This window comes from Papaver somniferum, chromosome 8 (assembly GCF_003573695.1).
Source record: "Papaver somniferum cultivar HN1 chromosome 8, ASM357369v1, whole genome shotgun sequence".
Lineage (NCBI taxonomy): Eukaryota > Viridiplantae > Streptophyta > Magnoliopsida > Ranunculales > Papaveraceae > Papaver > Papaver somniferum.
The window spans coordinates 142372201-142385361 of NC_039365.1; the positions used below are offsets into that span (position 1 = coordinate 142372201).

Consider the following 13161-nt stretch of genomic DNA (forward strand, 5'->3'; position numbering starts at 1 on the left):
AGGGTCATCATAATCAGTGACAGTGGTAACTAGTGGCTGATTAACAGGTACAACTTCTGACCCATGGGATGATGAACTTGAACTAGCACCTATGTGGCATACTGAACTTGAACTTTCACCTCTATGATATACATATAAGTCTAGTGTTGGCAACTTGTTAAACAGAGAAAACACAACAGCTGATTGGAGATCATAATCGGACTGAAGTACCTTTTGCTCCTCACCAAATTTGTGAATGATTTAGTGAATGGAGATAGTTGAACCCAATTTAAACAAATATTATCCTTCAAATCCATAAGAGTTGATTTTAAACCAATACGAAACGACAATGAAGCTTCATTGTAATATACAACTGCAATGACAGAGTCCATATCTACAAGCAAAAGTATGGAACCAAAAAAGGTTTCACTCAATTTAAACTGAAAACTATATGATAGCTTAACAACAAAAAATTTCCATTCATACAGATTTCACCATGAACAACAAGAAACAAACATAATCAACATAAGCAAATCTATTTCAATACGAACAATGATCCAAAATTGTAACATTATTGTAACTTCTATTATGAAATCAACTAGAAAATTCAAAACAAATCAAATAAATAAAAATACTTGGAAATCGAAATCGCGTTCCTGATGAATATGATCTGACTACTCCAACGTATGATTACAGACTCAAGATGACAATTCGAAGGATTAAATTGTTACTTCTCTTCTTTTCTTCGAAGAAGATGAGAACCGAAAACCAAAATAAATTGAATTTCTTCAACAATACATATAAATCTTCCGATTTGAAGGATTGAAATCTACGATCTCTTCTGTTATTCAACTAAATTGAAACAAAACCGAGATCGGAAAATTAGTTTCTGAAATCATCAGAATCGAATCGGAGAAAGAGATAAGAATATAGATCTGGTTTTGATTTTTCTAGATATCTCTATAAAGATTCTGGTAGAGAATATACGAAATCAAACCCTAAAATCTAAATAGAGGAAGATTCTGGTAGAGAAGATCTTCAATCCTCTTCTCCGATCTGCTGAAATTGTATTTCCGCCAAAATTTTATATTTTAAAGAAACCGTATATATGGTTAAGGGTACGATTGGAATTATTAGATACGGTTAAAAACTAAATTTAACTAATTTGAATTCAAATGGAGTTTTTCTTCCATTTTTATTGGATACGGTTTTGATTTGGCACAAATAATATGGACGGTGTTTTAGTAACTCTAAGAGTATCACCCTGGTTTTTTAGAACTTAATATGTTTAGTAAAATAGTTATGTTAAGGGGTTATCCATTTTACTTCCCAATATTAATTTTTTTTATCTTGCTGTCAGAGGACCCCAAATAATATTACGCCTACTCCCGGAACTAGGAAGGTAAACCAAGAATAAAATTCGTTGCACCCAATTCATCACAGCATACTCCAATCCAATCCGGCCAGCCAAATCTCCCAACCCAATTTTTTTTTTCAAAATCCACCAGCTCAAACAAAAATTCGCCCTGCACCCCACTAATTACAGTAGCAGTATCTATTCACTCTACTGTGGACAAGCTTCTGCTCTACTCTTTCTGGCATTCGAGATAGCAGTGAGCTTTTGAGAGAAAGAGGGAGGAGATTATTACGATGCTGTTAACAAGTTCGGCAACTACATCACAAAACTTCTCCTGCAAACTCCCATTATTAACCCAACAACAGCGCCCTAAAGGATTATTGCTCGAGGATAAATCAACATCCTCATCTTCTTTCACTATTCGTCACTGTAACCCTAAACATTTTCGCTCAACTGCTCATCGTTTGCTCATCACCCGTGTTTGCAGCGATGGTGGCACTTCACAGCACTCGGGCACTTCTTCTACGGTAATTTCCATAATCCCATTTCTGCTTTTATTTCCAAAGCTTTCATCAGCTGTGTGTGCAAATTAAGTAATGAAAACCCTTGGTTTTGTCTGTGAAACGAACACTATTTGCTTCTGTTTTATAGCTTATGATGAACTAAAATGTTACACAAAATTGGTTTTTGGGTTACTGGTCATTCCATGTCAAGTTTCATTAAGAAGAAGGCTCAATTAGAGCTGAAAATGGCAGAGTGTTTGCACTTGTTGCTGTGTACTATAGATGTTGCTACATTTCTGCAATATTTGTTTGTAAAATTAGAATTTAAATGGAGGAAGACAGTACTATCAGAACATATGTGTGTTTACTGGAGGTTAATGAAACTTGAATCAGGTAACACCTAGTTCAACATCTGTATATACGTGTAGTTAACAGTTGCCCATCAGGTTTTATATGGAATAGGGCCTTGAGAATACGAGGGGTGGGTGGAAGAATTGCTTAAATGAATACGGTCTAATTGCCAGAGTCATATCCATGGGATTGCACAGTCATGTGTGTTGTCAACCTAGTACACAACCCATCAGTGTTTGTAGTAAAATGACCTGTCAACATGTCGTTTGGAGGACACAGAAATAACTAGGATGCTGCCACCACATATTCTGTGTGCTTTAATTTGGAATCTAAAATGTGTTTGTCGTTGTAATATTGGTTGTCTATTACAGTAACATTATTCTCTCTAGGTTTTGAAGGATTCCTCGTTTAGATTTTGCCACGACCCACCTCCTTCCAGAATGCTATGGAATTAGATTAGTTCTAATGCTGTGTTTTGCTATATTTTATTTTTTAGGAGGCTAGGGCCTCAGAGAGAAAGTCTTCTCGTTCAGACGATGGTTCTTTGGGTTTGCTTATTCGGATGCTAGGACAAGATAATGATCCTCTAGACAGAGAAGAGGCAGTAATTGCTCTGTGGAAATATTCTCAAGGAGGAAAGCAACAAGTTGAAGAGATTCTGCAGTTTCATGGTTGCATTAATCTTGCAATTGACCTTCTAAGATCAGATTCTAGTTCTACATGTGAAGCGGCTGCAGGGCTTTTACGAAGTATATCTGCGGTTGATCAATACCGTGATTTAGTAGCAGAGAGTGGAGCAATTGATGAGATATCTAGCCTTCTGAGTCGACCATCTTTGACTGCCGAGGTATGAAATAGTTAATCATCATCTGAAGGTATTTGCATGTAGGGCATATCTTGAAACCAACGTATTGCAGGTTAAGGAGCAAATGATATGTGCCCTCTGGAACTTATCTATGGACGAGAAGCACAGAATAAACATTTCAAACACTGATCTCTTGCCTATGCTTATCAACTCGGCAGATGACGAGGATCTAAAGGTACAGCAGGCAGCAGGATGTGCATTAGCAAATTTGGCTTTGAGCCCCTCAAATCACCAAGTCATGGTTGAAGCAGGTGTGATTCCAAAGCTGGTGAGAATTTATTTTTCTTTGGTTTATTCTTCCAGAAAACTCTTTTTTTGGTAGTTGATTTGGCTCAACAGTAAATTTATTACCTTTTTTTTGTTGCAAAGAAATCATTAGAAATAAGATATAGAATAGAAGTAACCAACCCTTTCGCAGGGGATTTTCGGCTACCATTATCTATGTTGATTTTGAGGCTCAGAATTGATTATGGATGTGTTTGGCCAATATTAAAATGAAAAGATGTAAGCTTTGTTAGTTATTATCAGGTTGTTCATACTTAATTACTCTAAGGAGAATTATCTGAATCACATGTTTTATAGCCCTAACCCTCCCTTTAGCATTGATTGTCAGCCAAGTGATTTGAATTATTGAAATACTTAGTTTGTATGTACTATTTACTACCCTGTGTCTGTCTAATATCTCTATTCGTTAAGAATGATGGGTTTAGGAGATTCTTAAGTTCTTAGCTTTCAATGTTCGATATAATAATAGTTAATAGACTGAAGTTTCATACGTTAGCCTTTAAAAGCTATAAGTTGAGTCAAAAACCTCTATTCGTTATTAAAATAGATACCTATATCAATATTGGCCTAATGATTCTTTGAAATGTTGCTCTTATAGCTGTTATTCCCTTTCCTTGTTTGACAAATAGTTTGTGTTCGCCTCAGAGGTCAAGGTTTAAAAGGTAGTCTTGCGAAAAGAGAAGACCCTACCAACACGAAATTTTACAGTTTTTTTTTTTTTTTTTTTAATCTTGTACTCTTGGTTAAGTTTGGATTCCATGCAAGACAAGGATAGATGCTTGATTACGTGACTGTTATTTTGCTCGAGGGGAGTTCAAAAGGCTTTTGTGAATGTGTTTGTCGAGATTATCAGTGAAAGGTATTGATTATCATGGTTGTAGTCTTACATGGAGAGGGTAACTTTTGACTGGCAATTAGTTTTTGTAACTTTGTATATGGTATCTTGTCCACCAGAATGGGAGCTGCAATTCAGTAACCATCTCAAGTGTCTCTCTAATCCTGGAGAAATTTTATTAAACCTTGTTAAAGAACACTATACACTAATCCAAGACCGTTGGTTGTACTTTTTTCCGCGCCAAGCTTTCCCCACACCTCATATCTTAAGCTTGAAGAAATTAGGTTAAATGAGCATTTTAATGGCAGGAATATTTTCATCTTAGTCTAAAGGACCACATGTATCATGCATGCATCCTTCTAGTTGCATACCTATTTCTGAAGTTTTTTGTTCATAAACATTCGACTGTTATAAATTGGTATGATTTCGTTGGTTACACACCTGTTTTACGATATTTTTTCTGTTCATACTAGGCAAGATGTTTGTTCAGAAATAAATTTGCTTATTATTGTTTTTGATTTTTTTTGGTTCATGAACAGCGGAATTTGTTCATAAATAGGTGTGCATCCTCTTGGTTGCATACTTGATTTCAGTACAGTATTTTTCTTCAAAAAATGAGGAATGTTGTGTTAACATAGGTATCCATACATGCTCGTATATACTCGTATATGAATATCCTTTTGGTTGCACACCAATTTAAAGAGACGAGGATGATCACTTATTCTAATTCTAATGTCAAATTGTACTTATGAATCACGCTGTATCGTTGGACCAAACATAGGATTTTACTGTTTTTCTATTTCAAAGCTTCTACTGGGAAAGATGGATCATGGTGGCAACAGTATTTGCTTTATGCTAAAATGTGTCTCAGTCTCATGTCATTGTACTGGAAAAGGATTTGTTTTTTTTTTCTTTTTGGTGTTTAATCCATTTCAAGTAATCATTTTTAATTATTTTTAATGTAAAATGAATTTGATGAAGGATCTTTGTGGGGGCAGTTAGTTATAAGCTAAACTAATTAGAGGCAGTTTTCCACTTCTTGTTGTTTCTTCAAAAGTGTGTACTGAATTTTAGTAAGTGAAAAAAGAAATACTGGAGTTCTTGTTTTTGTGCGCCTTCTTTTTCTTTTTTCCCCGGGTACCTGTGCTTCTTTCTTGAATCTTACCAAAGCTATATGATTCAATGAAAATTCTGACCTGAATTCCTTGACAGACTTGTCAGTAAAAGTTCTTTTCGGGTCTGATTCCATGCTTAGCTTTGTCGATACTCCACAAATTTAACTAGAAACATAACTTGTATCAGAAACATTTATGTTTAGTAAACAAGGAACATAGAAGAATTTGATAACTCTAGTATTCTATATCATGGTATTCTCATGTACTCAATGTTAAATGCAGACGAAGTTTTTAAGAGGTGATACAGAGACATCTAAAGTAATCCGAAAAGAAGCCAAACAGGCATTATTGGAACTCGCTAAAGATGATGATTATCGAATTCTTATCATCGAGGACGGTCTAGTGTTGGTTCCCATAGTCGGTACTGATGCCTATAAGTCCTTCAAGGTGGCTTCACACTCCTGGCCTTCTTTACCTGATGGTACAGAATTTGAGCGGGGTACATCAACTCCATCAAGATATGGTGCATCTGAGCTTCTACTTGGATTAAACATTCATGGCAAGAAATTTGACTTAGAGGAAGCCAAGGTAAATGCAATAGTTGGGCGGACACAGGAACAATTTCTTGCACGTATTGGAGCCATAGAAATGGAAGATGGTAACATACTTGGGTCTGAATTCTCTGCAAGTGAGCAGAATAATACTCTCTTGCCATGGGTAAATGGAGTTGCTCGCTTGATTTTAATTCTTGGCCTGGAGGACGCATCTGCAATTTCAAGAGCGGCATGGTCAATTGGTGATGCATCTATCAATGAGCATATGAGGATGTCATTCATGGTTGCTGGAGCAGTAAAGATTCTAGTTCAGCTACTTAACCATAACAATGAAAACGTTAGATTGGCTGCCACTCATGCTCTTTGGAGACTATCCCTAAGGTATTCATCTATTTTCTTGTTTCAGCCATCTACTTTCATAGTTCCATTATTGACTTAAGTAGTTTTATTTAGCTTACCTAAAGCAAATTCATCAGAAACACATCTTGTTCCATTTCTTTCCAGAGGTTGCTTTATATTTTCTAAATTTAAATGTTAGACATAAAATTTGTACCAAAGAAAACATTAAGGAAAACCGAAAAAAAGGTAGGAACTATGCCAGTGTGGTGCTCATTTTATAATTTATGGTGGTCCTTTTTCATACAGAAAAGAGATTATTCTGCTAGTTGACAAGCAGGGCCTATGATTCTCCTTTCCGAGCTGCAATCACTTCAAATGTAGCTGTAAAACCTAGTCAATATTTGGAGCATTCTAAGACGCCTTAATTTCTATCTGTCATATAGATATGCTTACCTGGTTGTCTTTAAGATTGACAGAGTAGAATTAGCCATATTATTTATTAACATATTTGCATGTGGTGACTCATATCTCGTGCAACAGCAATAATGAATAGGTCAACTAAATGAGGGGTAGTTCAGCTAACGTACATGTAAGACCCTCTACAGAATAAAATGGATTAGTCAATAGACAAGTAGAACACATGCAGAAGATCACAAGATGAATTTGGTGTTCCTTGTGAGTTACAGTACAGAATCAGAAAAGTTTATCCTGAATGCATTCTCTTTCACTTGTAGAATAGAAAACTGAAACTTTTGAATGGTTTATTTTGTGAGAGATTGGTACTGTTAACACTCTTTGATCATGCGGCTTCAATACCCAAAAGTACCAAAGCTTACTCAGGTAGTTGGACTTAGAATATACGTTTAACTCGTAGTTTCCCTATGTTATTGTTGGTCTCATATATCTTGAACGCAAGATAATAAGTTTGGTAAAAGGATCTTTCTTTCACTCAAAGGCACAACTGTTTGATTAAAGTGATAATTTGGTTATACTAGAACTTAATCCTTCTTCTGTATATAAGCACCCTTATCCTGAGATCCCATACCCATTAAGTTTGCTTGCATTCTCACAACTAGTCTTTGAAACTTCTCCATATAGATTTTTATTTTGGTGTTCCTACAGCTTATAATCTTTTATTTTACTTTAGTTTCCCCTGCAACCTATGATTGACCTTCTACTGCTCCTTTCTTGCTGCAGCGTTAATGTTTCTCGCATAATTGGAAAAGAAGATGCTGTCGATCAGCTGGTTAATGCTTTGAAGGACAGACAGCTGCCGGAAGATGTGATGAAAAAGGTTTGGGTGGTGGAATAGTTTTCCCTATCATGTTTTATGTGATTCTGCTGTAGTCTTGCTTTATTAACAAAATATTTTCATTAAATTTGCAGACTATGGATATTCTTGCTCGAGTTTTAGATCCTGGTAAAGAGATGGAAGTGAAGTTTAGTTCAACATCTTCTCCAACCCCAATGGAGTTCCTAAGCAGATTCGGGTTTCAGTAGCGACTAATAACCTCTCCTGTCTTAAGGTTGATTTCAGAGGTCTGAAATCACTCTTGCACCTCTAATTGCTCAACATACTGTGATGTCATGAGGTGAACAGCTTGCTGTAACTGTATGGATATTAAATTTTAGATTGGTAGAATTGAGACTGCGAATTAGGTAGACTTCTCGATTCTCAAGTCACTGTACAGCTGTTTTGTGTATGTTCTGCCATAGGACGAGCTTACAATATCTGAAGTAACTTTTTGGTCGTTTAATGATAGATGGGCATTTATTTATACTGAAGCTAAGTCCGTAGCAGGCAAGGTACTTTGCTAAATTTTTCCATAGTGGTCCAACCTGATTTGCTTGTGTTCCTCGGTGATAACTTTTTCGCCGTCTGCACCAAACTGATTTTTTTTTGATCTCGCACAGCTTAGTAACTGTCGGATGATAGAGATATCACATCATCAAATTGTGGATTTAATCAGTATTTTTCAAAAGTAATATTATATCTAATTCTTTTGGAAAACATAGATTGATGATTCGGCAGCAGAACTTTGGAGGACAGTAACTTCCATCATTCTGGAGCAAAAGATCCAACACCGGAGTAAGCTACTGCTAACGCTGGTAAAACCTGTTTTGTTCAAGTAATGAATGAGTGGGGATAGCCGGATAGGATAGGGTCATTTAACATTTATAATGATCCACAGAATTCCTAATTGCCGAAGACGACGCTTGGCACAAAGTGAAAACGCATCCACCATTGCCAGAGCAAAACTCCACGGAAGCAATAAAGACACGATTGTGAGTCTGTTACCATATAGCTGCATAAAATCGCATTCAAATGTTCGTTTCAGCTAAATATCCACGACTTGAAACTGTTTTTAGAAATTTGAAGTAGACCTCTCTATATATATGATGTTTCTTACTTTTGCGATTGGAACAAGTTTCAGATATAAGTATTTTCAATTGAGCAATTGAATAAATAAAATAAAATAATTAATTATGGGTCTTGCAACCTAAGGTAGCATGGTATTTATCAAGCAAATTTACCAGAAAGCAGTATAGCAGTAAAATCCAACACCAAAAGACATGAACTACGGAGAAGTAGATGAGAAAAACAGTTTGCCCCAATCGCAGAGTCAAGCTTGCACTCGTCCCAGTGACCCAAGGTAATAATAATCATCCATGGCCACGGGTCTTAGGTTGTGATCGCTTCTAAGAGCAATTCCCGTGGAGAAAAAAAAAAGGTTTAGTCCAAAACTGCGTCAAAAAGTACGGAATGGTCCATTCCCAGTTAACAAGGTACAATTTAGTCCAAAAATTATTTAGAATATGGAAAGTAGACTAATATCTCTCGTAATTTTAATTTAGTCCAAATATTTACAATTTAGTCCAAAGTGATTCATGATGATGTCAACAATTTTAAATAAAATGAAAATATTTAAAAAGATTTATCTTTCACACCACTCGGCCAAAATTCACAAACTTTATATATTCGGAAAGCTCTTTCCGATACCTACAAAAATAGTAGCCATATGACTATATAATTTTCAGTTTTTAAAAAACATAATTTTTGCTTCATTATTTGACCGGGCAAAAAAAAAAAAAAGTATACATGCATGAAACTTTAATAAGTTTAAGCAGTCATTTTTTTCACTTGTGCACCACTTTGTACACGCCTACAAAACATGTATGAAATCTGTCATTCATATTCACATCCAGGCCTATTTTCTCATCGGAATTATACTGGTCCACCAATATGACACCCTGCAAAACATGCACGAAACTGTTTATTCATAATCGAACACAAATTTGCTTTTTCATGGAAAAATACATTGGTGCATCAATATGTACACCCCTGCAAAACATGCATAAATTAAATCGATTATCCATAAGCACACCCTAACCTCCTTTTTCATGGGAATATTGGTACACCCCTCCAAACATACATAAAGTTGATCATCCATAACCTCACACAAACCAATTTTTTTTTATAGGAATTACGCAAATGCATATGTACACCGCTACAAAACATTCATATATAAAATCAACCATTCATACCCACACACTGTCCTATATTTCATGGAAAATACACTAGTGCGCATATATCTACACTCCATCAAAACATGGAACAAATTAACCATATTCCCTACAAATAAATCTATTTCATGGGATTTACACAGGTGCACTGGCAGCTACACACCTACTCATATTGTATAAATATAACATGAAAACTCAGATGGATTTGATAATCCCACGGGTGCACTGGCAGCTACACACCTACTCATATTGTATCAACATAACATGAAAACTCAGATGGATTTGAACCATCAACCTCCACAAACCTTGTGATAGGCTTGAGTGATCTACCATTTTGAGCTTGTGCATTCCTAAATTAGATGCACAAAGCGGAAAAAAGAATTGACGTCAAAGGTGCATCAAGATATGATATAATCAGCATTGTACAACTATATATACACATTAAGAATCAACAGGTGTACAACTATGTAACACATTAACAATCAACATATAACTATGTATACAATAAATATTAACATGTGTATAACTACACATTAAGAATCAACACGTGTATAACTATGTGACCTAGGTTACTCTCACCTGCAAGGAAACAACAAAACAATATGAGCGAGAACACTATCAGGAATCTCCATCACCAGCTATGTGTCATTTTCTCACATGTGCACAACTTCGTACACCCAAGTTACGAATAAAAAAAAGAAGATAAACTCACCTAAATTAATGATTTTCCATATCGCACGTTGCAAATCTTGAGTAATGCCTGCATATTTCTTTTTACCAATCCCTAGCTGCAATATTTTTTACCCAGATTAAAATCTTGAGCAATGCCTGCAGCTTTTTTTCAATTTCTTAAAAAAAGTTTAAAAAGAACACCGACTGTTACAACATATGTTTTCAGTCCTAAATGATTCAACCGAACAGAAAGACAACTTTAAAACAAACATCATTACATGGACCCCACTTTCAGAAAAGCCCAATGTGAAATGGCACCATATTCAGCTAAGAATTTAGTAATACAAACAAGTAAAACAGAGTTTACCTCCAAAAGATGTGGTGAAGCCTCCATTCATTTACATGTAAATTCCTAGCAAATCAATTCTTGGTAGGAGGTTGACGGCACATCGCTTCACCAAAATTAAAAAAAACGGAATCTGATGCCTTTCCTACGTAATCAGTAGGTGTATAATTATGTACACATTGACGATCAACATGTGTACAACCATGTACACATTAACAACCAAAATGTGTACAACTATGTGCACATTAAATGAAAGAACACTTTAAATACTGCTATGTTTTTGAATTGATAGAAGAAGAATAAGTCTCTAACATGATTTCTCTAGCTTTTCCCGTTTCATCTCTAAAGACTAAAGCAATTGTAGAGCCGATTTTTAACAAGGGGAGAAGAGAGACCGAAGTGAATTGAAGTGATAAGTAGCATCTAGGTTTAGCTCGTCTGAAGTCTAGACAACCCAACTTATTAAAACTAAAAAAAAAGTTGATTTCATAATAGAAATATTTTCCCATGTACTCACTGCCGGGTACTGAAACAGAAATTTTTATAGGATTTAAATATACTACTTGAAACCGACGGTTCTCTCTAAGAGGACCCTTGAAAGATTTAAAACCAATTGACAATATTACATAGTACATAAATGCATAAAGAAGTCATTACAACTAATTTAAGAGACCGTTTCATTCTCTTCAAACCTTTTTCTCTTTTACTGATGGAGCCTTCACCACTATATAGTTATATCTTAAAACAAATATCATGGTACTACTACTTACCCAATATAGCAGTTAATTTCCTTTGGTTAAGATTGTTTACTAAACTTTGATTAAGAGTCTTAAAGTGGGCTATTATGTACGCATGTAATTTCTGTCACATGTGTACAACAAAGTACACTTATTTTACAGGTGTACAAATATGTACGCATGTTAATTTTTATCATAACCAACAATCAGTGACTCTTCAATAGCATCTGAGCACTCATCTAACTATACATGATTTGCTAAACCAATTCAAGTGGCCCTTTATTTTGTTGTTAACACATACAAATCTTAGGTACATGATTGTTTATAGATATCTTTACAACGAGACGTTAAATTATTCAACTAGGAATTACATGTGTACATACCAGGAAGGGTCTCTAGCTGCCAAAGCAATCACCTTATCCAATTCATCCACCTTCATATCAAGAAATTAAATATTCAACAAATACATAGATGGTATGAAATACCAAGATATATGCTACTCTGCGTAAAAGGTATAGGTGGAAATTTTTAAAGGATGCAACAACCATAATTATAGAATAAAAAAACAAACGTACATTTAGCTTAAATTGTTCGCAATGTAAAAATTATTCAAGTTTTTACAAGGAAAGTGCAAGTGCCATTTCTCTCTGAATTCTTAAACAATTAAAATTTTCACCTTACAAAGGAAGACTACAATGGGAGCTTCTACAGAAAGAAAACTACATCTATATGTTAGCAAATATTCATCTAAGGAATTATTTGGCAAAATGATTGTAATACCTGCCACTTCAACAACCAGTTTGTAGCTCTTTTGTTAGATGGACTCGCTCTCCGGTATTTGAAGGGACAGTCTCCCATTGGTGAAAAGCAGATTTTAGTTTCTCAATCTGATCAAAAAATCTTAAAACATTCATTTACAGGTCACTGGAAGGACAGTGGAGCAATTATTCAATAAGTGTACAACTACGTGAACATCAACGATCAACATGTGTACACCTATGCGCACATTAAAATCAATAGGTGTACAATTATGTACACATTAACAAACAACATATGAACAATCATGTACACCTAAATGATCGTATCTGCAAGTTTAGAAAACCGGATAAATGATCGTATCCTGCAACTTATACGATGATGATAGTGGATATCTAGATATGTGAAGTACAATAAAAAATCCTCAAATCCACTACATTCTGACTGCAAGAAAACTAGCATTATATAATCATATAGTCATTTCCAAAAGGTATCTCACTAATTAATCCCCTCTTTTATTAAGAACTATCCGAGAATGTTACTAGATTGTACCAAAAAGGAGACATCAAAAGAGCAAAACGATGCAATAGAATTACAAACCAAATAAGAATAAAGAAACGACGAAGGAAAAACAACAACATTTTACGCAACTCACACAATTACAGCAAACTAAGGAAGCTAATTTGATTCAAAGACACCTTATTATATTATTGGCACAATCATAATCACGAGCAATTCAAAACACTAGCTATTAAATGCACTGAATCTACAATTCACGTATATAGTTTGTACTTAATTAATAAGCAAAGCAGTACCCACAAGTTAAATTCTACAGTTCCCAAACTAGTAAAACAAGAAAATAATATACTTGGCATTTCAATTTAGTATGTTCCACATACAGAGTGAACTTGCACCCATAAACATTTTATCCGGTGAACCAAT

At 35.1% G+C, this 13161-nt stretch overlaps 1 protein-coding gene across 1 annotated transcript; it reads left to right on the plus strand.

Annotated features, from left to right (window-relative positions):
- The first annotated feature begins 1406 nt into the window (after positions 1 to 1406).
- On the plus strand, positions 1407 to 7998 carry LOC113303269. Its single transcript, XM_026552294.1, has 6 exons — positions 1407 to 1863; positions 2687 to 3037; positions 3108 to 3323; positions 5573 to 6225; positions 7381 to 7477; positions 7570 to 7998. The coding sequence occupies exons 1-6, from the start codon at positions 1630 to 1632 to the stop codon at positions 7681 to 7683; spliced, it is 1665 nt and encodes a 554-aa protein (XP_026408079.1). The 5' UTR covers positions 1407 to 1629; the 3' UTR covers positions 7684 to 7998.
- Positions 7999 to 13161: the final 5163 nt, after the last annotated feature.

What these genes read in the sequence shown, in the direction of transcription:
- LOC113303269 (XM_026552294.1), top strand. Translation starts at nt 1,630, where the DNA reads ATGCTGTTAACAAGTTCGGCAACTACATCACAAAACTTCTCCTGCAAA. An exon ending in GACCATCTTTGACTGCCGAG is followed by an intron (nt 3,038 to 3,107) that starts GTATGAAATAGT and finishes AACGTATTGCAG; the next exon opens with GTTAAGGAGCAAATGATATG. An exon ending in CTTTGGAGACTATCCCTAAG is followed by an intron (nt 6,226 to 7,380) that starts GTATTCATCTAT and finishes TTCTTGCTGCAG; the next exon opens with CGTTAATGTTTCTCGCATAA.